The 23,543-nt window shown below is 57.6% G+C and overlaps 10 protein-coding genes across 10 annotated transcripts; 4 read left to right on the top strand and 6 right to left on the bottom strand.

Annotated features, from left to right (window-relative positions):
• Positions 1–94: 94 nt before the first annotated feature.
• Positions 95–1,546, bottom strand: MKK02DRAFT_41253 (uncharacterized protein; the record flags this gene model as incomplete). Its single annotated transcript, XM_053091495.1, has 4 exons — positions 95–176; positions 268–767; positions 899–1,330; positions 1,409–1,546. The coding sequence occupies 4 exons, from the start codon at positions 1,544–1,546 to the stop codon at positions 95–97; spliced, it is 1,152 nt and encodes a 383-aa protein (XP_052941885.1).
• A 1,531-nt stretch (positions 1,547–3,077) lies between these two features.
• MKK02DRAFT_41252 (putative 40S ribosomal protein S12) lies at positions 3,078–3,833 on the bottom strand (the record flags this gene model as incomplete). The annotated part of the gene is made up of 4 exons (XM_053091494.1): positions 3,078–3,094; positions 3,148–3,250; positions 3,303–3,403; positions 3,599–3,833. 4 exons carry the CDS (start codon positions 3,831–3,833, stop codon positions 3,078–3,080), a joined length of 456 nt encoding a protein of 151 aa, XP_052941884.1.
• Positions 3,834–4,172: 339 nt separating this feature from the next.
• Positions 4,173–6,339, bottom strand: MKK02DRAFT_35527 (Alg9-like mannosyltransferase family-domain-containing protein; the record flags this gene model as incomplete). The annotated part of the gene is made up of 6 exons (XM_053089196.1): positions 4,173–4,506; positions 4,557–5,240; positions 5,287–5,457; positions 5,510–5,784; positions 5,838–5,939; positions 5,992–6,339. The coding sequence occupies 6 exons, from the start codon at positions 6,337–6,339 to the stop codon at positions 4,173–4,175; spliced, it is 1,914 nt and encodes a 637-aa protein (XP_052941883.1).
• A 61-nt stretch (positions 6,340–6,400) lies between these two features.
• MKK02DRAFT_41250 (WD40-repeat-containing domain protein) lies at positions 6,401–8,047 on the top strand (the record flags this gene model as incomplete). The annotated part of the gene is made up of 7 exons (XM_053091493.1): positions 6,401–6,550; positions 6,608–6,641; positions 6,701–6,982; positions 7,139–7,374; positions 7,429–7,569; positions 7,625–7,794; positions 7,849–8,047. 7 exons carry the CDS (start codon positions 6,401–6,403, stop codon positions 8,045–8,047), a joined length of 1,212 nt encoding a protein of 403 aa, XP_052941882.1.
• A 1,810-nt stretch (positions 8,048–9,857) lies between these two features.
• On the top strand, positions 9,858–10,486 carry MKK02DRAFT_20844 (putative Isochorismatase family hydrolase; the record flags this gene model as incomplete). The annotated part of the gene is made up of 2 exons (XM_053086321.1): positions 9,858–9,949; positions 10,003–10,486. 2 exons carry the CDS (start codon positions 9,858–9,860, stop codon positions 10,484–10,486), a joined length of 576 nt encoding a protein of 191 aa, XP_052941881.1.
• Positions 10,487–10,681: 195 nt separating this feature from the next.
• MKK02DRAFT_30651 (adenylyl cyclase-associated protein) lies at positions 10,682–12,671 on the bottom strand (the record flags this gene model as incomplete). The annotated part of the gene is made up of 8 exons (XM_053088100.1): positions 10,682–11,122; positions 11,181–11,519; positions 11,567–11,672; positions 11,726–11,811; positions 11,886–12,119; positions 12,192–12,460; positions 12,527–12,540; positions 12,619–12,671. 8 exons carry the CDS (start codon positions 12,669–12,671, stop codon positions 10,682–10,684), a joined length of 1,542 nt encoding a protein of 513 aa, XP_052941880.1.
• A 265-nt stretch (positions 12,672–12,936) lies between these two features.
• MKK02DRAFT_20975 (Myotubularin-like phosphatase domain-containing protein) lies at positions 12,937–16,193 on the top strand (the record flags this gene model as incomplete). The annotated part of the gene is made up of 5 exons (XM_053086342.1): positions 12,937–13,297; positions 13,353–13,723; positions 13,794–15,387; positions 15,457–15,768; positions 16,072–16,193. 5 exons carry the CDS (start codon positions 12,937–12,939, stop codon positions 16,191–16,193), a joined length of 2,760 nt encoding a protein of 919 aa, XP_052941879.1.
• Positions 16,194–16,437: 244 nt separating this feature from the next.
• MKK02DRAFT_6909 (uncharacterized protein) lies at positions 16,438–17,201 on the bottom strand (the record flags this gene model as incomplete). Its single annotated transcript, XM_053093689.1, has 4 exons — positions 16,438–16,564; positions 16,609–16,770; positions 16,822–16,980; positions 17,044–17,201. Coding segments are annotated over 4 exons (606 nt in total), but the record flags the coding sequence as incomplete, so codon positions are not given.
• Positions 17,202–18,066: 865 nt separating this feature from the next.
• Positions 18,067–21,355, top strand: MKK02DRAFT_41244 (uncharacterized protein; the record flags this gene model as incomplete). The annotated part of the gene is made up of 7 exons (XM_053091492.1): positions 18,067–18,308; positions 18,375–18,461; positions 18,505–19,115; positions 19,163–19,421; positions 19,482–20,232; positions 20,287–20,504; positions 20,554–21,355. The coding sequence occupies 7 exons, from the start codon at positions 18,067–18,069 to the stop codon at positions 21,353–21,355; spliced, it is 2,970 nt and encodes a 989-aa protein (XP_052941877.1).
• Positions 21,356–21,438: 83 nt separating this feature from the next.
• Positions 21,439–23,021, bottom strand: MKK02DRAFT_41243 (uncharacterized protein; the record flags this gene model as incomplete). The annotated part of the gene is made up of 2 exons (XM_053091491.1): positions 21,439–21,449; positions 21,809–23,021. The coding sequence occupies 2 exons, from the start codon at positions 23,019–23,021 to the stop codon at positions 21,439–21,441; spliced, it is 1,224 nt and encodes a 407-aa protein (XP_052941876.1).
• Between the last annotated feature and the right edge of the window lie 522 nt (positions 23,022–23,543).

The raw sequence follows: 23,543 nt of genomic DNA, 5'->3' as shown, positions 1-23,543 counted from the left end.
GCGAGCTGTGAACAGATCCATGATGCACCGAATCTGCAGGTCAGCTTCGATTGAGTCGGTGGCACATGACCAGCGATGCCAATAGACCACTCACTCAGTAGAACGGCTGGATACCTCCCCTTCTGAAGTCCGCCATCACCTTGTCCTCCCCATACCGACGTGTCCGGGCCCGCACGCTGCAGATCAGCTTCTTCCTAGCTCGTGGCGCAGCACGGGGAAGACCACCACTCACGCGCTCATAGCCAAGGTGGCTAGGTCCCTCCTTACGTCCGTACTGATCCCACCTTGCCCATATCCACGTTCTCGGCCCCGCATGCCTCGCAAATGGGGGCGCGCTCGGTCAAGTCCCAACGCACTGTATCCAGAGTCTTGGTGCGGGATCTCAGGCGGGACTGCAGCTCGGTCCTAAGCGATGCGATGACCGCCTCTTGCCTCTCCTCCGACATCATCTCATTTCTGCCGCCCGATGGACTCGCCCCCGAGATCTGGTCGAAGAAGGGATCATCCACCGCTGACGATAGGTAGATATCGATATCCGCAATGTCCGTTTTGGCCGGCATGCCCCATCCCGCCATGCTGGGATCCCCCTCAACAATATCCGCCCGATGCTGGCCGACTGCCATAACCTCCTGTATAATCTCCTTGACATACATCTTCATGTCCGGATTGGGTGGACCGTCATATGCCCATCTGATGTTCCGGCCCATGGGGATTGGCATCCGGAATGGGACAGCCGAAAAGTGCAGGGTCCGGTTGTGGTTGGGGCCCTCGTACGAGGCATAGGTGACCGGCCGGAGACCCAATGGTCCAATTGAATCCCGTAAGCAAAGGTGCCGGAGTTTGCCCCGGTCGCAAAACTGGTGAAAACCGAGGACGGCGTTTTTGAGACGCTTTTGACCAAGTTCTTTGGAGGGAAGTCACGCTCGTAGGTGGTATAGCCGTCATCTTCCGAGGCGTAGATTGAGTTTATCGCCAGTGTTTCCAGTTTCGGTAGGAGATCCGCTATGCTCTTCCGCTCCTGTGTGAGGCGGTAGAAGAACATACTCAGGCGGTCAACCTCCGCTTCGCATGACCGCCGGAGCGCACTTTTATGCTGCTCTTGGGTAAGACCGACCATGATCCAGATGGTCCAGCCCGGATGCTTTGGGGGCGCGACCGATGTGAAGATCTGTTCGTATGTGACATCGGACGTCTTCGAACCGTACTCGATCCGCATTAACTTTGTGTGATGGAACCGCCGTCCAGGCTTGGAGGGTAGCGCGAGCGTACCGGCCAGGTCCTCAGTGAGAACATCCGTGTAGAGCAGGCGTTCGACGATATAGTAAAAGTCCTGTGCTTATCAGCGCCTATCCTGTCTGGCTGGCTGCGAGAGTTCAAGCAGCTGAAGAGCTGAGCTTTCCTTGTTGACCCTAATTCCCTGGGCGAGGTGAGGCTGGTAGATCTCTGATCGTGCTGGATAGGAGTTGGGAAGGGGAATTGGGTTGCGAAGATGAATGAGGATGAGCGGGTAAATCTCCGCTGGAAACTGCTTATTGAATGGCTTCATGATGGGAAGGAGGATTGATAGTCGAGCCTATCAATGATTCGGGTAAGGGCTGCGTTAGGGGCGTATTGTGTGATGCTCGAAAGAACGGGTGACCGGTGACCCTGGAGGCCTGGATGGCCACACTTGCAAATCGGTCCGCATTCCTCCAAACAGAGATGCTGGCGTCCCCGCTCAAGATTGATAGACCCGCGGGAGGTAGTGCAGCCATGCCTACACTACAGCTACACTGGGAGCGCAGACGCAGAAGCAGCAATCTTAATTAAGCAGCACATTACCATGATGCTCAGACAGATTGCAGACATGATTGTAATTTGTCGGAATTGTCCTCTCGGCTCCCACCTTCTTGCTGCCTCGCCTTCAAGCTCTTCCTCCCTTCCAGGTCTAATTGTCGCTCAGCCTCTCAAGAGTGGCCTCAGCCCACTCCGAGGTCTACGCCAGTGGTATGTCCCTGTCTCTGACCCTAGCGCTGTCGAATAAGCCCACCTTGGAGATTACGACTTTCATCCCCTTGACTCACTCCACCCAACCCGCCAGTCTGATTTCCTTCTAAGCTGGAGGCAGGTGTACTGGAAGGGTCAGCAAGTATCCCCGCTGACGTTGAAATTTGAGGCCGTGAGAGAAGTAAGATGCTCACTTGGACCATATGCCGGTCTCAGCTCGGTGCGTCCTAACGGTGACCCGCGCAGCTCGTCCAGTGCGTGCACCTCTATCGTGGCGTAGTCCTGTGGCCGCATGGGTAGGGGATATCCAGCAAATACAGCTGTCTCGGTGATTGACTGCCCAGTCTACAGATCAGCTTCATCAACCTCGGCTGCGCACGACAAGCGGGACGTGAGTGTGGGATTCTGAGGGGAAGTGTGTCACCCGCGCATGTAGACCCAGAGTGCGAGCGAGATATGTGAGGGTGAGGCGAAGTCTATATGGCGGGGAAGCAGAAGGTTGATATGGTCAAGATGAAGTGTATGAGTGTACGGCTCGGGCCTCATGGCAAGGAAGGGTCTTTGCTCCGCATTCCTCAATTGGGCTGCTCTCCTCTTTACGCTTATACTGATCGTCCGCGAACTGTGCTGGTAAAAATTACTACATAGGTCTTCTTAGCAAGGCAGTCCCTGTCCAAGTGAGGCAGGTCAAGTAGCAAATACGAGTGCAATAAGTGAGCCAAGGCTGGCCGGGGGTCCCCGAGGGGTGCCACAAAGGCAGTTGATGGATTTGACACCGCATACATCTCAAGCAAATCTACGTTCATCCGCCCAAACATCCCAAGCACAGTCAAGAGACCGACATCCTAATTATCAGCATTTGTCCTTACGGGCAATGACCAGCGCAACAAAGGAGTTCGTAAAGATCAGACAACGGATTGGTCCTCTTGCGAGGATAGGTTCGATTCCAGGGAATTGTCGACACGGTGAAATTGGTAGAGGGAGACCCGATCATCAGAGTGGAGGAAGGGATGTGGTTTGTGTGAGTTGGAGGAAGTCGGAAACACAACTTACAGAGCGAATGGTAAGACTTCGGTCAGACCGCGAAACGATTAACGGGTCTTGAAGTCTGAGAGAGTCAGCTACTGTGTCTTTACGACATGAAAAAAGGACAAAGCTTACACTCGAGGAGCACCTGGAGGGCTGGGGTGTCCTGGCCGTAGTTGGTGATGACGACACACGAGCAGCCGACGACCTTCCGGGGCTTACCCTCACGGTCGATCTTCTGCACAATTGTCAGCTGAGGCCCATACGAATGGCGGGAAAAAGTAGCTCACGGCAAGACCGGCCCACTGGCCAAGGACCTTGGCGTCCGAGACCTTGATGAGCTGGATGTTGTGCTCGGCGCAGAGAGCCTCAATGAGCTTGAGGTACTCGGCTGGAGAGTCAGCAAGTGGTCGATGAGAACGTATCGCATTTCCTCAATTCCCATATTCCGTCCCATCCCAGCCCCCCATCTCTTCCTGAGTCTCCTTATCCGTTCCCGTCCAATCGTCCCCTTCCCCTCTGCTACGCCCTCTTCCTTCTAAACCACCCTGCTACGCCCTCTTTCTTCTAAACCACCAAAACTCACCCTCAGTGACAGTCTCGACCAAGACACAGAGGTGCGCGTCCCGCTTGTCGAGCGCCTTGGCGCACTCGCGGAGACCACGAGCAAGACCGTCATGGTAAAGAGCAGTCTTGATGACGGCCTGGAGCGCGTCCTCGACCGACATGGGTCCGGAGGACTCCTTGACCTCGGCCACATCGGCGATTTCGACCTCGGCCACGGGGGCGTTGGAAGCGGTTTCGGAGCCGGCGTCAGACATTGTAGGGGGTTGGTTTAGCCTTCTTCCGCTGGCGGGTAGATAAAGAGGGAGATAGGGGTGGAGGTGAGTCCGGTTTATTAAGATGAAGGCTAGAGTGAAGAGGAATGACGCAGGAAGAAGTGAAGTCGAATTTTGGTGCGGGGCGGAGATTGCCGGAATTTCGACCGGGAAGTGGCGGATGTGGCGGGAAGACTGGTCCGTGCTGATGTTTCAGCAGGTTTCAGTCGTGTTTTGTCTAGCTATATGGTCGATCTCTATGCATGGGCGAGCGCTGAGCAGAGACTGCGACAGTAGATGAGGTACATATACAACCTGGCTGATAAGTCCGCCAAAGTCAGCTTAAAGAGCACCCCCGCTTCCGCTCAAAGTCCAAATCCTCACTCCCCCCTTCCTCCCCTCCTCATCCTGCGCCCAATCGAACCCATTCCACATGGACCATGCCTGGCTATACCCTCTCACCTCCAAAGCCTGCGCCACGCCTAAATCGCCCTCTCGCACATCCAACAGCGACCCGAAGAGGACGACATGCGAAGGCAGGACCGTACCGTCCATCTCGTCCGCGCTGAAAATCTTGTGGAGCGGTGAGGGCGGGTAAGGGAAGACTGTGGAGAGATACGAGACGGGTGCGTTGTAGAATATGGACTGCTGTGTATGATACTGCCCAGCATCTCGCCTAGAACAAGTCAGCTATTGCTTTGACCAGGTCGAAAAAGCTTAGCTTACCCTATTGGCGGCTCGCAAGTGAGGAACCAAGCCGGAACATCCCGGTGCAGATGGCTCATCCACGGTGTCGAATGACACGGCATAAGCACCACCAGACCCTTCACTTCGCCCACCTCCCCTCTTCTTAGCGCATTCATCACTTCGACTTGCGCCCTTCCGTGAAAGATATTCAGGTAGAGGTACAGTACTACCGGCGCCAGGAGGATGAGGTAGAACGGCCGTTTAGTGATCCGGAGGTACTGCCTGAATATCGATCGGACGTTCGCTACGCCCTGTACCGGAGCGTAAGCCTTGAAGAGGGGTGGAAGGGCGAAGAGGAGGAGTGACGGGAGGAACGGGTGCAGGAAACGCCATTCCGAGTGGGGCGAGAGGGAGAGGGTGGCGATGGCGAATGTGAGTGCTCGAGCGAGAGTGCGTAGGCAAGATGGTCGGTCCAGATTCGATAGAGAGGTCGGGAGGAGCCTAGAGGGGAGGAGGCAAGAGGAGAAGCCTTGAGCGAACCAGTACCAGATCGGGAAGAGCATGATGGGGAGGCTTTGGGTGAGGTGGTATAGCGGAGATGTGGAGCCGTACGTCGCCGAAAGACCCGAGAAGAGGTTGTAGTGGACGAAGGTGAGGATGGGGAAGTAGAGACGACCGGCGACGGCGAAATCGATTCCCGTAGAAGCGGCGAATACAGCCCCGCTGCTGTCATGAGCTCGGTTCTGAGAAAAAAAGACTGGTAACTCACGCTGGTAGAATGGCCCGAGCAACATCAAAGACTGCTTGCTGTACGCCTTGATTCCTGAATGTCCTGATGATATGCTCCAGGCCTAGATATGCCCAGAAAGGAATCGTGGTAGGTCGAATACAGACCGCAAGGCTTGCGAGTGCCGCAGACATAGCGAGACTTGCTTGTGGTCTGCAGATTGTCAGCTTGTCCTCCAAGGCATCTTGATTATCAAGCAGCTTACAGGTGACTCATCTCCAGCTGCGGCGACATCCTATCCATCATCACATAATCCATCTCCTTCACCTCCTTCAAACGCAGCACCCCTGCCTTGTTTCCCCCAGCTTCGGACTTCGAGGCAGAGACAGACTCCTCGCCGACGGAGAGAGCGCTTGGGACTTCTGGACCAGGTAGCGGGAAGTACAGAAGCGCCAGAGCGGTGAGAAGCGTCTCTGGGGAGGTGGATAATGCTCGAGGCAGGATGTGCGCGTGGAAGAGCGATGTGAGGGAGAGGAACATCTTTGGGGTGTCAGCAGGCTTCAACATGGAGAGTGGTACGGCGGATGACTTACAGCCGCTGGGCCTGCTCCAGGACCTAAGAGCTTGATACCGAGGAGGTAGGTCGCATAGTCGGTGAACGCAGCGATGAGCGATCCGACCAGTCTGGGTGCAAGCTATGTCGATCAACTCCAGCCAATGTCTACGTCAGAGAGTAGGCTAGCGTACCGTCAGAAACCGCTCCTCCACCCCGAGTGCAGTCATCCCCTTATAGATCAACGCGAACACTCCAGGCCATATCCACCCCCTCATGCGTCCAGCGACAACCATCCTCTCATACCACCCGTCTCCACCTTCACCTCGCGTGAGAGCTACGGGCAAATCCTTCCATTCCCATGTGAGGTGCCCATAGCCGAATGCCAGGACGTGAGCGGGCTCCAGAGACTGCCAGAACTCGTCAGGCTGGAAAGCGGTCTGAGGGAGAATGAGGGCCGGAAGGATGCGGAGTGTGAGAGCGACGAGAAGGGCTGTAGGGAGGAGGGGTCGCTGGATCCCTAAAGGAGCGGGATGAGGCATGGGGTCCGCTGTGCCTGGTTCGGGATGATACCTGCGGTCGATAGTCAAAGGGTCTGGGAAGATGATGGTGAAATGGCTGAAGCAAGTTGGATCTGCAACGTGCAACTCCACATTCCTCAAGTCGATCCAAGCATTGACATCGCAAAGTTCAGATTCATCAACTGCCTTTCTACCTCTCTTTCAACACCCAAAACGCACATCGCTCAGCATGGTAAGCTGAATCTTACCTTGATGCGCCAGTATTGAGACCACATAGCTGACTCCCCAGTCCCTCGCCTACCTAAACTCCGAATCCTCCTCCAGTCCGTCCCCCTCTTCTTCCTTCCCTCTCGCCCTCCCTGGCTCTGACTGACAACCTTAGCCCACCCAGACGATATCTGGGCACTCAAATGGACATCAACCAACAACCTCGTCTCTGGCTGCGCCGACGGCCATATCCGGGTGTATGACGCCTCGCAACCGTCCGTACCAGTCTACAACCTCTCGACAAACCCGCTCGCGATTGCTAGTCTGAGCGTATCGGGTGATGGACGGTTTGCGCTGGGGGCGAGTCTGGATGGGATGGTGGTGATGGTGGATGTCAAAGAGGGGAGGTCGGTGGGGCGGGTGGAGAGTGCGAGGGAGAAGGTGGGGGGTGGGAGCGGTGAGTTTGGATTCTGCATAGGGGGAGAAGCGGGGGGAAGGAAGGCTAGCGAGGTCCGAGCGTCTCTGAGAGAGTCACGCGTAGTGTCTTAGGGACCGGATCTGTGGGCGGATCGTTGTTGAGGACGACTTGGAGGAATAATGGCTGACCCGACAGAAATCCCGGCGTACGCATGCGCCCTCCACCCCTCTTCCTCAGCCTACGCATACTGCGGCCGATCCTCCAAAATAATCGTTAAGACCATCTCGTCCGACTCTCTCAACGGTGGCTCAAATGAGGATGACGATGAAGGAAATGAACAAAATGGTGTCTCTGTGGGCGCAGGGCCGCTGGGCGGGGAAGGGAAGGTGGTGGACACGGGCAAGGGAAAGTTCGCAATGGACATCAACTTTGTAAGCTGTTCATGCCCTGTAATGCTTGCTGTAGCTCTATAGCTGACCTGTCAGTCTCCAGATGGCCGTCAAATTGCCCTCTCGACGGAGAATGGCCATATCACCGTCGTCGACGCAGAATCGTCTTCCGTCGTCGCGACGTACCAGTCTCACGCTATGGCAGTCCGGACCATATCCTGGTCGCATGACTCGCAGGTGAGCTGGCCTCTTCTCACCGCAGTCATAGGAAGAAAGGTAAGCTCATATGTAGTGGCTCTTCTCAGGCTCAGACGACCACCGAATAGTCCTGCACGATATCCGCGCGGGAAGCAAGACGGGCTCGGGCGGGAAGGGAGAAGGCGCAGTGGCGATTCTGCAAGGACATCAGAGCTGGGTACTGTCGGTTGCTGCGGGGCCAGATGGGCGATTACTCGGTTCAGCGTAAGCTTCCTGCTGTACTCATGCCTGGGTGGACCTCTAGCTGATAACTCTTAGCGGAGCAGACCGCCAAGTCCGACTGTGGGACATTGCCCAGCGCACTTCGGTCTTCTCAACGACCACAGCGGCGCCGGTCTGGGCCTTCGACTGGCAGCCTGAGAACGTGACGAGTGGGTCGTTGGGCGTAGGCAAGATGTTTGCGACGGGTGGGGATGAGAAGAAGGTGATGATTTACAGAGCGGCGGGGAGTGTCTAGCGGGGTTACGATTCTCAGGGCCGGGTGAGGAAGGAGACATCGCCAGATTATCATGCAAGACGGTTCATCACATCCCTGTCCGGCTGAAGAGAGCAGCGGCTGGCAGGGCTTCGCCGAACAAGCGATCAGAAGCCAGTCTTGAGACCACAGAACGAGCTTGTCGGCGAGAGTGGCGGTCTGGTTCGGGTGGCAAAATGTTGTCCGCCACACTCGTAACTTGAAAGCAGGGTGGGGTGCGGGGGAAAAGGTAAGCTCAAGGAGGTGGGACGAAACGCCAGGCAGGTCAAAGGAGATCTAGCGAGCTGGGACCCGGCGCTCAAACGAGAGCGTATAAGAGGCAGGCACAGGACTCCCGCTCCCTCGTTTGTACATTCACTTTCGATCGTTTGCCCCGACATCGATCGTCTTCAGTTCCCGCAACCACAGTCCACCAGGCATACGTACGATACAATGAGCAGCGCAAGCGACTTCAAGATCCGGTACACGGGCATCACAGACAGCCTCATGGACTCGTGAGTAGACATTCCCTGCATGCTGCTCGCCACCCTACAAATTGCGAGACTGGCGCCCGCTGACGAGTCCCGATAGTTGGCGAGCCCAGATGGTCGCCAAGTATGCCCTGAATGAAACGCTCGATATTCCAATTGGCTGGATGCAGCACTACGAGTCTGACCCCCGAAGTTCTGTGGTCAAAGAGCAGCTTTTCAGCGCCCTGAAAGATGCTGGTTTGGAGGGGTCCGACATGCAGTATGCCGTGCTTGGACGGTGAGTGATGAGCTGAGATACATCATTACTCATACCCCGCGCTATACGTTTTGCTATAGCCTGTGAGCTGACTGATGCTCAGGATTGCAGAAGCTCCTTTGCCCACCAAGGATCCCAACACCGGAAGGTACACGACGGATGTGACTACCGCCCTTGGCTCGGAGGTTGAGTACAAGACGGTCGCCGTTGACATCACCTCTGCGGTGGACGAGACGCATCTGCCGTCGAATGAGCGAAGCAAAGTCAGTCTCTCCACTCGGCTTCCCAGCACCGCCCGACGTCTGCCTGCGAAGACCGTAGGGGCCGTTGACAACTTTCTCGCACCCGGATCGGCCCAGCGGTTCCCGGGGTCTAAATAGTCTGCACCGCTCTCAATCCTGCCCAGCAACCATATCCAATCGTCGGCTCTGTCATCTTCACATCTCCTGTACCTTCTCACGCTGCTCGTGATCACCACTGTACATACATCATTATCTCCCGCACCTGCGTCGTCGTGTGCAGCTGCTCTGACAGGCGTTCGCTGAACTCTCCTGCCCCTGCCGCCCACCCCAGTCCGGCTGTTGCAACGCTCGCGGGGTCTGACACAGCAGCGAGTGCGACAGGGTTTGGCCAGGAGGCAATCCAGCTGATGAGGGCTTGCGGTCCATCAGCTACTCTTCCTGCTAAAATTGTACCGCTCTCAAAACTTCGCCGACGGGCTTCTGCTGTTCTATAGCGTTTGTCGTATAGCTACCTGTGCATCTCATGAGAAGTAGCGGTGGCGCCATTCTGCCTGCTCGACCGGATTTCTGGACTACTGTAGAGTGGAGGAGACTTGAAGGAGACGGGTAGAAGCTTAAGGTATGGGAGCCCCGCGGCTAGGCGAGTTAAGCGATTCCGGGCCGAGAGTAGCCGGCCGGCTGGACGAGCTTAGCAAGCAGCAGCTGAGCAGCAGCTATATAAGCAGACGCAACCTCCGTTTCTTCCTGATCCACTCCTCTTCATCTGTCCAGACAGCAGCCAGACTTTTGTGTAAACGTATTACCTACCATCTATTCGGAGCAAGATGTCCAAGTCGTTCCGCGAAATCATCGGCGTTCAGCCCAGTAAAGCCTCCACCTCCGACAGCGTCTTGATCATCATCGACGCGCAGAACGAGTATGTCCCTATGTCCCCGCTCGCCCACCCTTGAGCTCATGTTGACAACACAGGTACGCAGACGGCCACTTGAAAATCGTCAACGTCGAAGAATCCCGCTCGGCCATTCAAACCCTTCTGGAGCAATACCGCAAAGCCTCCGCGCCCATCATCCACGTGCAACACATCACCCCCTCGGGCGCACCGGTCTTTACGCCCTCCACGCCCCTCGCTGATATCTTCTCCGTCCTCACTCCCAAAGACGGCGAGTCGGTCGTTTCCAAGAACCATCCGGGATCATTCACGGGCACGAACCTGCAGGAGTTGATTGAGAAGACGGGGAAGAAGCAGGTCGTGCTTGTGGGGTATATGGCGCATGTGTGTGTAAGTACGACGGCGAGACAGGCGGCGGAACGGGGTTACGATGTTGTGCTTGTCAGAGAGGCGATTGGGGATCGGGATATACCGGGCGTGAAGGCGGGGGAGCTGGTGGATGTCGTGTTGAAGGAGTTGGCGGATGGGTTCGGAACTGTAGTCGGGTTGAGCGAGGTTCAATAGAGTAGGAGTAAATAGAGTAGGAATGAGGAGAATATCAGGACAGATCAGATAGCAAAGCAGTGTTTCGTACCCTCTCCATGTAAGAAGTAAGTACCTATGATATGTTCACATTTCCTCCATCAGGCATCTACAATCATCCCGCCCAGTACGTCCCCATCTCACTCTATACAAGATCCCCCTACTCCCTATCCCTCTCTACCCCTTGTGCTCCACAATCTCCGTAACCAGTTTCCCACCCCTGACCACCGTCTTCATCTGCTCCGGCACCGGCCTCTCCACAAGGTCCCCATCCTCCCCCTCCGGCGTCGAAATGTTGATCGCGCTCGTCTTGCTCGTGATAATCTCCACGCCCCCCATCCCCTCTTTACTCAAGTACAGCTGTCCCCCATCGGTATTGTCCACCTGGATCGTCGGGACTGTGCCCGTAATCTGGACCTCGAAGGACGGGGACGAGGTGATGGATAAAGCAGACACGGCCGAGTCGAGGACGAGAGCGACCTTTTTGCAATTGACCATGGTGACCGCGTTGACTTTACCGGTGATTCGGATGGTCGAGTTTCGGCATTGGAAGATGTGGACAACGTGCGAGATGGCCGTGTCCGTGATTTGGATATCGCGGTTGTCTTCGTGGTATTCCTACATAGTAAGCTGCAATACTCCGCATACAAGTCATAGCCAGCTTGCGTAAACGTACCACAGACCACCTGTTCCCACCCTCCAGCTCAGTCTTGGCTGGTTTCTTGGCCGCCGCCGCACCGAAAGCAGGCTTCGGCTTGACGACAGGCGCGGCCTTCTTTTCGTCTGCGGCGGGGACAGCCGAGGAGGTGCGAAGCTCCGGGTTTTTGTGCGTCATCTGCGAAGGGTCGACTTTGCGGAGACCTGACGTGACGGCTCCGCCTTGGTTCAGCGAGGCCAGGAGGCCAGAAGGCCCGCCAGATGGAGTGGACTTGGCTGCCGGGGCGGATGGGGCCGTGGACGGTGCGGCTGCCGGAGCCGAGGAGGACGCTGGGACCGACGAAGGCGCGGGAGGGCCCTGTCACGTCAGCTACATGCCCGGATACATCGGGCGGGTAAGCTTACTCGTGGGTTCCAGGTGACGCCAGTGGTGTGGTGCTGCTTGACATAGGCCTGGAGCGCATCAATGAGCGCAGTGAATGACTTGGCCCAGGCAATAGCTTCGGGCTTACTAAAGGGGTCAGCTATTGTTCTTCGATAGAGGGAGGGGAATATACAACTGACGTCTCCTTGAACTGCTTGGTTACTCTATCGGCCCAGAACTGCGACGCGTTCTTCATCTCGCCAATGAACGGTGCGGGTGCTGGCTCCTACACTGTCAGCTTTGGCTTCTCTGGGAAAGCTCCAGAGCTAGTGAGCCAGCCGATCGAGGGCGTCGACGTACCACCTGAACCCAACCCCAAGCGGAAACACCCTCCCCAACGGTACTCAAGCATGCTCCCCACTCCCGTCCCTCCTTGCCTCGCCCAAGCTTATCTTTCGCCTCGACGATGGCTGAAATAGCTTGACCTTGCGGGCCGAGCAGAGCGGGGAGGTCCTTCGTAGCGGGTTTGGCGTGCTTGGAGGCTAGGGAGAGGAAGTCGAGTTGAGCCTGGAGGAGAGGAGGAAGGAGGGCGGCCTAGAACATCAGCTACATCATCCAGAGCTCCATCATACGATGTAGAGGATCTGATAGCTGATCGGTACTTACGTGCTGCGCCACGACCCCGCCGAGAGCCTCAGACTTGGACGTGAACTCTTTCAGAGGACCGGAAATGAGCTCCTGGTATGCCTGAACGTGCGGCGCGGCTGGCTCTTCCGAAGCAGCAGGCGGCGGTGCAGAGGCAGCAGCGGCACCTCCAGCAGCAGCTCCGCCGACGGACTCATGCGTTGACATGGCGGGCGACCGGCCGGTCTGTGCACCACCGGCTGATCCGAGCGAGCCGTGGATGGCTGCGTCTTCGAGACGGGAAGTGACGGCTACATGATCAGCTATAGAGCCTGCAAGGTTTGGAAAGCTCTGTGCAGCTGCGGCAAAGTACGTACCCTCCAGCCGCTTCCTACAGGCAGTCAGCATGAGCTCCACCTCCAGGGCTCAGAGGTCCGCGAGGAATGCGGTGTTATGAAGCGGGACCCACAAGATCGTGCCCAGATTGTGCATCCCTCCGTTTGGAGCAGTCGTATCGTTCATATCGCTGATGTTAGGATCTGTGAGGCCTTCCGAGCTAGTATACCCCGGGTATATGTATGATAGGAAGATAGGTGGGTATTGAGTAGGCGCTGTATGACGCGGTCAGGCACGAGCCAAATGGGGCAAGACCGTGCGCAATCTCAATCAAATCGCGTCCAAGCTCAGCTCCTTCTCCCTTTGTACCCCAACATCGTCCACACTAGCCCTCACAGCTCCAAGCTAGCCTGCAGGTCTGCCAGTCAGGCTGAAGCCAGAAAGCGACGCGATGGACAACCTCCGAGTCGCCAAAGTCGACAATGTAACGCTCGACCGGCTCCTCCCACCTTCATCTCCCTCCTCCTCGTCCTCCCCAATCCCTACATCCCTCCGACAAAGCGGAACGCTCCACCTGACACCACATCACCTCATCTTCTCGCCTTCATCTTCGGCCGAAGGCGATACAGGCGAAATATGGATATCTTATCCGGCCATCACGCTCCTCACTCGCTTGCCACAAACGTTCGGCGGGAAGTATCCGTTGCAGATCCGGACGAGGGGGTTTGATAGCTACGTGCTGACGTTTGAGAGGGCGATGGAGGGCGGGGCGGAAGATGTGTGGTTGAGCGTCAAGGATTGTGCTGTCGCGAGTGAGTATCAGCTGGAGAGCGCCGTTCATGGTGGCCAGTGAGCTGATCATTGTAGTATCGGTGGAGCAGCTCTATGCTTTCTTCTATACCCTACCCACACCCGCGGTCTCTTCAGGCAGCACCATATCCACCTCCTCACACACATCTCCGCTTGATGTCGGCGGAATACCGCACCCGCCCTCAGCCTCCTCTTCGTCAGGCTGGTCCACCTTCAGCCCCCGTCTCGAATTCGCGCGACAAGGTGTCGGATCCCGCACAAAAGCCTGGCGGTTTACAGACATCAACAAGGATTACAGCTTTTCGCCTACGTATCCTGCCAAGATGGTCGTCCCTAGTCGGATTAGTGACTCGACCTTGTCGTATGCTGGAAAGTATAGGAGTAAGGGCAGAATACCGGCTCTGACTTATCTACACTGGGCGAATCAGGTACGTCCATCTCTGGCCTTCAGCTTTTGCTCCCTGGTCGACATGGTGGCGGCATGAGCTGATCCCATAGGCTTCCATGACGCGCTCATCCCAGCCTATGGTGGGACTGAAGAACGCTCGGTCGGCGCAAGATGAACGCCTCGTCGAGTGCATCTTCTCCTCCCACCAATTCCTCGATACAGCCTACACTGCATCCTCTTCCACCCCTACCCCTAATCCTCTCACTTCCTCGACTTCCACCCCAGTCTACGGCGCCACCTCCACCAACCTTATCGTCGACGCCCGTCCAACCGCCAATGCTATGGCCAACGTGGCCATCGGGGCCGGCACGGAAAACATGGAGAACTACAAATCCGCCAAGAAGGCGTACCTCGGGATCGACAATATCCACGTCATGCGCAACTCGCTCAAAGTCATCAGTGAAGCACTGCGCGACGCCGAGGCGCCGTCTATCGGTAGTAGCACCCAATCCGGCGCTCCGCCCCTCGACCGGTCGTTGCTCCGGAAAAGCAATTGGCTCAAGCACGTCTCGGCGATCTTGGAGGGTTCACTCCTGATCATCCGGAATATCCACCTGAACGCGTCGCACGTCCTCGTCCACTGCTCGGACGGGTGGGATCGGACCGCCCAACTGTGTGCCGTAGCCCAGATCTGCCTGGATCCGTACTATCGGACCCTGGACGGATTCAAGGTGTTAGTAGAGAAGGACTGGCTGGCGTTCGGACACAAATTTCTCGATCGATCAGGACACCTCTCGTCGGAAAAGCTGTTTACGGTCACGGATGCGCCGGACGAGGACTCGGATGAGGAGGGCGGTGGAGGCGGGGTAGGAGCGCAGAAGGTCGCTCAGGCCTTCTTTGCGTCGGTGCAAAACCAGTTCAAAAAGGGCGATACGCACCTCAAGGAGGTATCACCCGTTTTTCACCAATTCCTCGATTGTGTCCGCCAAATCCAGCGACAGTTTCCGGACCGGTTCGAGTACAACGAGCAATACCTCCTCGATATTTATACGGACCTCTACTCGTGCAAATTCGGTACATTCCTATTCAATAATGAGCGGGAGAGGCGGGTCGCGCCGGATGCGAGTCAGGCGGGGTCGTTGCCTTATGTCGAACGTACTGTCTCGGCCTGGGAATGGTATGACCGACCCGAAGTGCGGAGGGGGTATATCAACTCCACGTACGATGCGAGTCTGGACGATCCCAAGAATCGGGGAGAAGGGGCGGATCAGGGGGTGCTCATGTTTGATCCGAGGGACGTGAGGTGGTGGTTCCGTCTCTTTAGGCGGGGGGATGAAGAGATGAATGGCCCGTCCCCGTCTTTTCAGGCTCAGGCTCAAGGACAGCCGCAAACGTCGGGTGTGGGGGTGGGGGCGGATATGGTGTTTGTGAACCCGGGACAGGTGGATCCTGTTTCGGCACAAGGGGTAGCGGAGGGACTAGCAGGACGGGGAGAAGGGTTCGTCACCGGTCCTGGCGTGCAGGGGAGTAGAGGACCCTCTCCTGTTCCTGGACGCAAGGCGGTGAATCCTGCTCTGAACGGAGTGAGCGGGAAAGGGACGTATCGCGGCATCGAATCGACTTCGTCTGCCTTCTCGCTTCAGACCGCTGGACACCCCACTCCGAATCCCGATCTATCGTCCTCGTCTCAGTTCCCGTCAGCCGGTCTTCCATCGAGGAATAGGCAGTCCGCTCCTCCCTCGGGACCGGCAGGGGGATCCGGCGGAGGCGGAGGTGGGTGGGGATGGAACCAGTTCTCGTCTGGCGCATACTCGGCGCTCTCGCGTGGTGCACGGGAGATAAGGACGATAGGTGAGGGGGCGTATAATCAGATTAGGGCGGAAGTGGGGGAGACGCAGGAGACTGGGGGAGCGGGGACGGGGATAGGGGAGGGACGACCGGGAGGTGCGGCGGCGCCAGCAGGGAGAGGGGTGAGGATGCCGAGTGAGGCGAATCCTTGGTCTTTGCCTTCTTCTGCTGGCGGGGGCGGGACGGGCGCTGGACCCTCCTCCTCCGCACTTCAGGGAGACATGCCTATCCAGCCTGGTCCGCGGTCGACTGCGGGTTTGGCGGTTCCAGGAGCTGGAACCAAGGGGAGGGAGCCGAGCTGGAATGCCAATCCATGGGGAGACGACACCAAGCCGACGGCATCTAGCTCTCTTCGGCCTGGGGTCGACGCTTCGGTCTCTGCCTCAGTCTCGGGAACGTCTACGCCTCGGTCAAACTCGATCTCGGCCGGGAAGGGCGGTATTGCAGTCGGAGAGGCGGATGCGGAGAAGGCGGGGTTGAGGCATTCATTGGCGGATCTAAAGCTGGTCGAGGAAGAGAAGAGGAGAAGCGGGGCAGCAGCGCCAGGCGGTGAACCTAAGCTGCCTGCGGGAAAGCAGGCGTCAGCGGAACAGAGCGAGAGGGAGTTGGAAGCTGCGATGGGAGGGGATAGTAGGGCGTGGGACCCGCTTGGAGCTGCTTGATGTATCTCCGCGTTGTAGTCAATCAGGAGCTGACACCCGGCGACTCTGCTAATCGGTAGTAGGCACCTTTGCATGCTTTTTCTCCTTGCTGACCACTACTGAGTACTCATGGCCGCTATGCCTTCTTGGGCTTCGCTGCACCCTTCGGGCCCGCTGCAGCCCTTGGCATCGCAGCCGCTCCTCCAGCCGCTCCTCCCCTGGGGACGGCGCCCGCTCCTGGAGCTCGCCCGGCCCCACTTGGCGTGTGCATCCACTTGACAAACCCTTGGGTGATGGCTGCAAACATACCCATCCAGACCAGCGTCGGCACCTTTGCGGATTGAGCGTAGACGAAATCTGAGGACTTGAGGTAAAACTCGACAATGTGGGCGCTGATGGTCAGCTAGCACGCTTGGGAAAGGCTGGGGTAGCTTACCGATCCCCTCCTGGCGCATAGCGACTCTTCCAAACCGGTATCCTCGTCCACTCGCCGGACTCCATAATCTCAAAAACGAAGTCCCCGCCCGCTCCGACCAGGTTCTTAGGGGCGAAGCGTAGTGTCTTCCCCTGGTCCGAGACGAATACAAGTATCGGCGAGCTGGACAATGATCAGCTGGGTGATCCCAGACCGGGGTTCCTCTCAGCGTACCTGAAGATCAACCACCGCGTACAGATCTCCGCCTCGCGCATATAGTCAACCCGGGCGAATCTGAAGTGGTCCATGCCTTTCTTTCCGGCTTTTTGGTGTTCTCGGGTGAGACGGGTGATGTTTCTGTGGGTGTCGAGGTATCGAAAGTCGACAAAGTCTCTAGGTGGACCGGAGCTGCAGTGTCAGCTTGTCCTTTACACTCTCATGAACGAATTAGCTCACATGTGCATGACCCATACATCCTCCTCTGAGCCCTGGGTCACCTGGTCCCAGTTCTCCTTCATCAGCCTCTCCACTCCATCAGTCGCATCGCGCTCATCTCGGAGCTTTGTATCCTCCACGGGCGCCTTGCCGAGGATCGCAGCGTTGAAGAGGTTCTTCCCGAGCTGGATGTACGGTGCGAGGCCTCCTGTGGGGGTAGGGGTGGGCGTGGGTGTGGGAGTTGGGAAGGCGGTAAAGGGGAGTTCGGCGGTAGTGTGGGGTTGCTGGCCTGCTCGAGGGTTACTGGAGGGTTAGCGGGGAGGTGCAAGGTGAGGCGAGAGACGAGGAGGGACACGGTCACGGGGAGATAAGGAATGAGAACGTACCCTATTCTTGGATCTTGGGCTAGAGCGAACGAGAGTAGGAGAGGTAAGAGGGCGAAGCGCATCCTGAGCGGATCGTATGGTTAATAGCCTGATACGTGCAAGATAGATAGACGGTCTGCAGGGTGAAGACAAGGTGTAGTTGCTCGAGTGATGATAGGTGCAATCAGCATGTGGTCGCATGGGGTGGAGGGGTTCCGGGCTATTTTTGGTTACCCGGCTCGGTAAATCCGGGTCGGACGATAGCATCCGGATATATCTGGCCCGGATATCTGACAGGGTCCGCTCAGCCCACCGTCATGGCAGCTGCCAGCCAGTCAACTGTGTGAGATTGACTTTCTCCATATCCTCCTCAGAACGGCTTCCCTCCCTGAAGTATCAGCTGGGAGTCGACAGGATAGACACACTAGTGATGGGCCAGTGAGCCGACCACCTCTCGATCAGAACGGGTGTCAGAAATCGCTCTCCGCTCAACCGGGATCGATCCTTTCTTCTCCGCATAGACCTCGAACACAGGACAAGCGCCTGCTGTCTATCTACCGGATCGTGAGTCTGCTCATCTACTTGGAGCAGCGAGGCGAGATCGCCCCAATTGACTGCCAGACCTCTTCTCAAACATTGTCCATACTCGCCAACGCCGGGCTGGTTGTCATTCGCGAAGATGTACTCTCCGCAAGCCGCTCGCACTGGGCGCGACGACTACGCTCTGAACGGCAGCTTCCCAGATATGATGAAGGGCCGCCCTGATACTCTTACTGGACGGAACAACGAATCGTCGCGGACCCCTCGGGCGCGCAAGCCGGCGACGGCTGCCGCTTCAGCTCAGCCTGCCGCCCAGGGGGTTGGGCGGAATGCGAGGAACGGGAACGGGAATGGGCAGAAGACAGCGGCAGACTTGGATCGGTACGTCTCCAGCTACAGCTCAACGGAATCATCTCATGTCGATGTGGACCCGAGCTGACATCCTAGGGATGCGCGTGCCGGCTTTGAGGCAATGCGCGATCTGCTCAAGAATCAGCCTCCTTGGTCGAGGGATGTCGAGCTGTATCGTCAAAAGTGAGCTAGCCGTCTGCAATCACAAGCATGGCTGACCTCGCAGAACTCGCAACCTGCATCAGACCCTCCTCTTCAACCATCCCCTTCACCCCCTCGCGCAAAGCCTTGACCCCATGTGGATCCGGACCACCTACTCCCTCATCGTTTCCTTCCGAGACCACGTCGCGCGCGGCGAAGGTGCCCTCTCCGCCTCTACCGGTAGCGGCAACAGACGCGCCCAGCAAAACTCGCCAGCGGAACAAGAGCTACGCAAGGTGCTTACGCGCTTCAGGCAGGCGCTGGCGAGTGAGGAAGGATTCTATCGGCAGCTTGTCGTCAGGCTCGTCCGTTTCTTTGGGATGGAGGAGATGTGCCAGAGTGCACTGGCCGGCGTCGGGTTATCATTGTCCGGTGGAAAGATGGAGGATGGGGAGGGAGGGAATGGGAAGTCCTCGCCCGATCTCAGCCAGGAGGAGAAGAAGGACAAGATCGCATTGGTGTACAAGGCGCTGGTGTGCCTAGGGGATATCGAGCGGTACAAGGAACAATACTCGGATGGGTATCGGCGGATTAAGGCCGGCGGGTCGAGGCAGAGGAAGGGCGACGAGGTGGAGGAACAATTTGGGAGAGCGAAGGCGTATTATGATGTTGCGAGAGCGTTGACTCCGGAGGATGGTCAGTTCCCGTGCTCATCAAAGCGTGCGCCCAAGCTGACCATGCAGGATCGGCGTTTAACCAACTGGCGGTCATCTCGACGTATCTCAATGACGACTTCAGCACGATCTATAACTATGTTCGCGCGCTTGCCATCAAGGTGCCGTTCAAAGGGATCTCGGACATCCTGGACAGGTACCTCAAGAAGGCGTTCGAGAGGTGGCTGGAGCGGAAGCAGGAGACGGAGGCTGCTGTTCCCACGGTCGGGTTGGAGGAGTTCACGAGGGAGGTGGGCGTTGTCGTAGCGGTGACATTTAGGCAGAACGGGTAAGTTGCACTGAATTTTCTGCTAGACGCCTGGGGCAAGATGAGTTAGCTGACATCTAGCTTCTCGCAATACGGCGCACTCAAGTCATCGATCATCCCAGGCCTCTCGACTCTCTTGTGCTCCAGATCACTTCCGTCTGAGACCATTGTCCGCCTCACGGTCGTCACTATCGGTCTGCACTGGCACACACGCTCTCTCGCCTCGGTCATACCTGGCCCAAACGATCACACGACCACGTCCCCTTCCCGCACCCAACAAGCGGAAGACACGGCGCTCGACTTCCTCCTCTGCACCTTCATCGTCCTGCTCACCATCTCCGCCTCGGAGATCGAGGAAGTCATGAAGGCGCCAGGATGGTCGAACCCCGCCGATTCCGCGATCGCAGAGGATGACGAAGATGAGAGCGGCTCGCCACTCCACGCTTCTATATCGGCCGCCCTCCGCCGGATTCTTCCCTCTTTGCGCATCATCTCTAAATGGGCCAAACTCCACCTCGACTACCTGTCCCGAATCCCGCCTTCCGGCTCGCCTACGCCGACATCACTCGACGTGTCCGTCCCTACTTTCTGGAGCGCGTACTATCGGCTCATCGAGGATCTGGCGAGGGTGTTTCCGCTGGGCATGTTGCCTTCCCTGGAAGCAGGACTGGAGGAGGATGAAGATATGCGTGGGTTCTTGCCTATCGCGAGGGGACTGTTGAGGAGCAAGCCGAGCGGACTGGCCGCGGATGGGGAGGTGCATCCGAACGAAGAGCAGTTGATGCGGATTGCCGATCTCCAGGTGGACGCGACGTTGATTCTTCAGGCTCAGGTCAGCGAACTGTTCCTTATCCCTCCAGCCGAGGTGATGTAGCTGATCAAGCAGACGTCGGGGTATACCCAGATACCTGAGCCCGAGGCGGAAATGGTGTACTCGAACTACGTCGATACGGATCTCAAAGGCGATGAGGACTATGCGTCAGTCAGCACCGAAACAGAGGACGACCCGGTCAATATGGCGATGCGGGCTTCGTTGGGCAGCTCGAGCACGCCAGGATTCGATGATGGGGATGGAGACGACCAGATGGGGGAGTGGGATCAAGGGTACGTGCAGTACTTTCCCAGAGCCCCGAATGGAAGCTGACCGCTGTAGCTACCCAGCTGGGAACGTGCAAGCTCAAACTAACCCCCAAGCCCATGCCGGCAACCCGACTCCGACCGCGCACGATCTCCTCCAGAATCTGGTCCTGGACAACCCCACAGCCACCCCCAATCCCCCTTACGCCAATCCGTACGCCCAACAACCCTCTTCGGCCAAGCGCAACTCTGCCTCTTTCGCCCGCGGTGCCCTCCCCTCGCCCCGCTCCGCCCCTCTCCCTCCGTCCGGTTCCGGCTCGCCCGGACTTCTGTTCGGCGGCGAAGGGATCTGGAGTATGACGCGCGAAGAATCCAATTCGCAGAAAGGGCTCAAGCGGGATGGGATGCCAACGTCGGGAGATTCGGGACTGAGCAGACCTCAGTCGGAGAGGCCGAAAGCCCGGATCGGGGCTGAAGGTGTCAAGGCGATCTGGGACACTCAGGCGCCAGGGCCCTCGGCTTCGGTTGCGGCTTCGCCTTTCGGCGTTTCGGACAGGCGGGTCTCGGCTGGTCAAGCTGGACCTCAAGCCCAGGCGCCAGCACCGATGGACGCGGCGCAGCTCTTTGCTGGTATTTCTGGCTTTGGGCCGCCGGGCGGTGGTGCTGGATTCGGAGCGGGTATGGGGATGGGGTCTACCTGGGATGTAGGCGCGGGAGGGAAGCAAGTCGATGGGCAGACATGGGCGGCCGGCCAAGGGAGCGGACTCGGCCAGAGTCAAGGCCAAGCACAGGGCCAGGGCGGGTCGGGCTTGTGGGGAGGTTCGGGGCTGGGGCAGCAGGGACAAGGCGGATACGGCGGGTATCCGACCTGGGGTTAGCGGAGCGCTGTTGAGCGCGATCCCGTCCGGCGAGACAAGCTTGACCGGACACTGAAGGCAACCGCCGCGGTCGACTCGACCGCCTAGCCGATGCCTGAGCTCAGCGTCTGGGGGCAAAGCACAGGGGGTAGCGGTCAAGGTCATCAAGCAAGCTCGAGGCGCTGCTAGGGTAGGACGAGGGTAGCAGACGAGGAGAGCAGGGTTGCTCTGAAGTGGTAGCTGGCGATCTCGACGGTGTAGGTAGCAATTTATTGCGGTTATCGAGGGTGTGTCTACACGCACGCTCGCGATCCATCGATGAGATGCAAGCCTGATGCTGACAGCCGAACAAGGCCGGAGAATACTGATCCCATCACTGACTATCTGCACCTATTGATAAAAAGTCATCTTCACCGTACCTGATTGTTGAGTTTCTTACCCCTCTACCCCAGTGATGTGCACGGTCCATCTCACAGGCCTTCACGACCGGCCACCAGGAAGTGGCAAACCTGTCCGTATTGACCATAATCAGTACGGCGCCCTTGTCCGCCTCACTCAGAGCCAGTCCCGACCTAATCTGCGACGCGATGTAGTCCATCCAGGCTTCGCTAATGCCTGACACCCCCCGAGCTCTGACCTTTCTGTCCGCGATGCCAGCCAGAATTGTCGAATCGGCTGGGTCCATCTCCAAGTCGCCCACCTCCATTTCGCTGGTACCGGGCGCACCGTATGACTCGAACGCCGCTACCGAGTACTCTGGCTTCCAATAATCCGGCATGGGCATGCCCGACGTCAAGAGTGACAAAAAGAGAGACCCTGCGGAAAAGTCGCAGCTGTTCTTTTTCGAAGGGGAGGAAGCCAACTTGTTGAGAAGCTCATGCAGTCCGGTGTCGGTGTCCAGGTCGATGATTGTGCTTCCCACGGGTAGCCACCGGACGCAGTCAAGCGCGGCGCGCATATTCTCACCAGAGAGGAGCACTGACAATCTGGGTGTGCGCTGTCCTGCCGGAACGTCATCCTCGACCAAGCCGAACACACGCATTGCCCAGGAGGAGCATGACCAGAGTCTGTCCTTGCACCTCTGTAGGATGGAAGGGGTCGCAGAGTGGATGATCCGAGCCCTCGTGCTGTTGAAATCCAGATCCTCCTCCTGCTGCTCCTCGCCGATCAGTACCGCATCGTATGGCGAGCTAGCAACCGGATCAACGGCTTCCTCTCCTCCGGCTTGGTGTTCTGTCCACTGCCGACCGAGATGGTCAATCAGATCGCCTGTTCTGACGTCCCAGGTATCTTTGCTGGGTAGCGTTGTGCACAGCAAGTGCTCGCGACTGTCTGGGTCATTGTCACCGTCGCCGCACAAGATGATCGTCACTCCACCCTCCTTACCGCCCTTCAAGTGGTGCGCGAAAGTCCTCTCCAGGTCCTCCGTTCTCACTCTGTCAGAGAAAATCACGGTTGACCGGATACCCAGACTGTCGAGGTTGGATTTCGTCGTCTTGAGTTGTTCTTCCCGGTGCTTATCCTCCATGTCGTAAAAGCCGAGGACGAAGACGCTATTGGGAACCGTCGTCTCGTCAGTGAGCTCCGCAGGGCAGTGGAAGATGTTCCCTGACAGATCCGGCAGGTCAGGCGAGAAACTGAGCGGTGGGGCTCGAGCTCCCTCCACAGCTGAGGCGCTGGATGTCATTGTGGGGGAAATGTATACGCAGGCGAGTGTGAGACAGTGGTGAAGAAAGCTGCTGCGATGGGCGAAAATGAGCGAGAGTGAGGGGGCGGGCAGACATGCAAGGGGGCGGCGCCCGGGCGCTCTTCGAATGATTCAGACACCAATACTTCTGTTCATGCCTCTGATGACCACCCTGATGGAGCGTGCTAGAGCTTTGTGATGTAACTCGCGTATCCAGTCATTATCGGCAGGCGACACCTTCAGTCCAGCCACATGCGCCACACATCTATCTGCTCTTTGATTTGCCACCCCCGCGCGGCCCTCGGTGAAGGCTGCTGATAGGTCGACAATCCAACTACGGAGCCGTCAAGGCGGACAAATCGTAGGACGCAGTGGTGACACTTAACCTCCTCGCACCTTCGCGCCGTCGAGTGGTAAGGAAGCTCCAGCTGGACTAGATCAAGCATGTACCCAAGCAGTCGAGCTGGATAATCCGGCCGGATCCGGATATCCACGCCTGTCCGGCCGATTTTCCCCACAGAT

The sequence above is a fragment of the Dioszegia hungarica genome, assembly GCF_025882075.1.
Source record: "Dioszegia hungarica strain PDD-24b-2 chromosome Unknown MKK02contig_31, whole genome shotgun sequence".
Taxonomy (NCBI): domain Eukaryota; kingdom Fungi; phylum Basidiomycota; class Tremellomycetes; order Tremellales; family Bulleribasidiaceae; genus Dioszegia; species Dioszegia hungarica.
The sequence above is the reverse complement of the archived record's forward strand: the minus strand, read 5'-3'. Positions and strand labels throughout refer to the sequence as shown.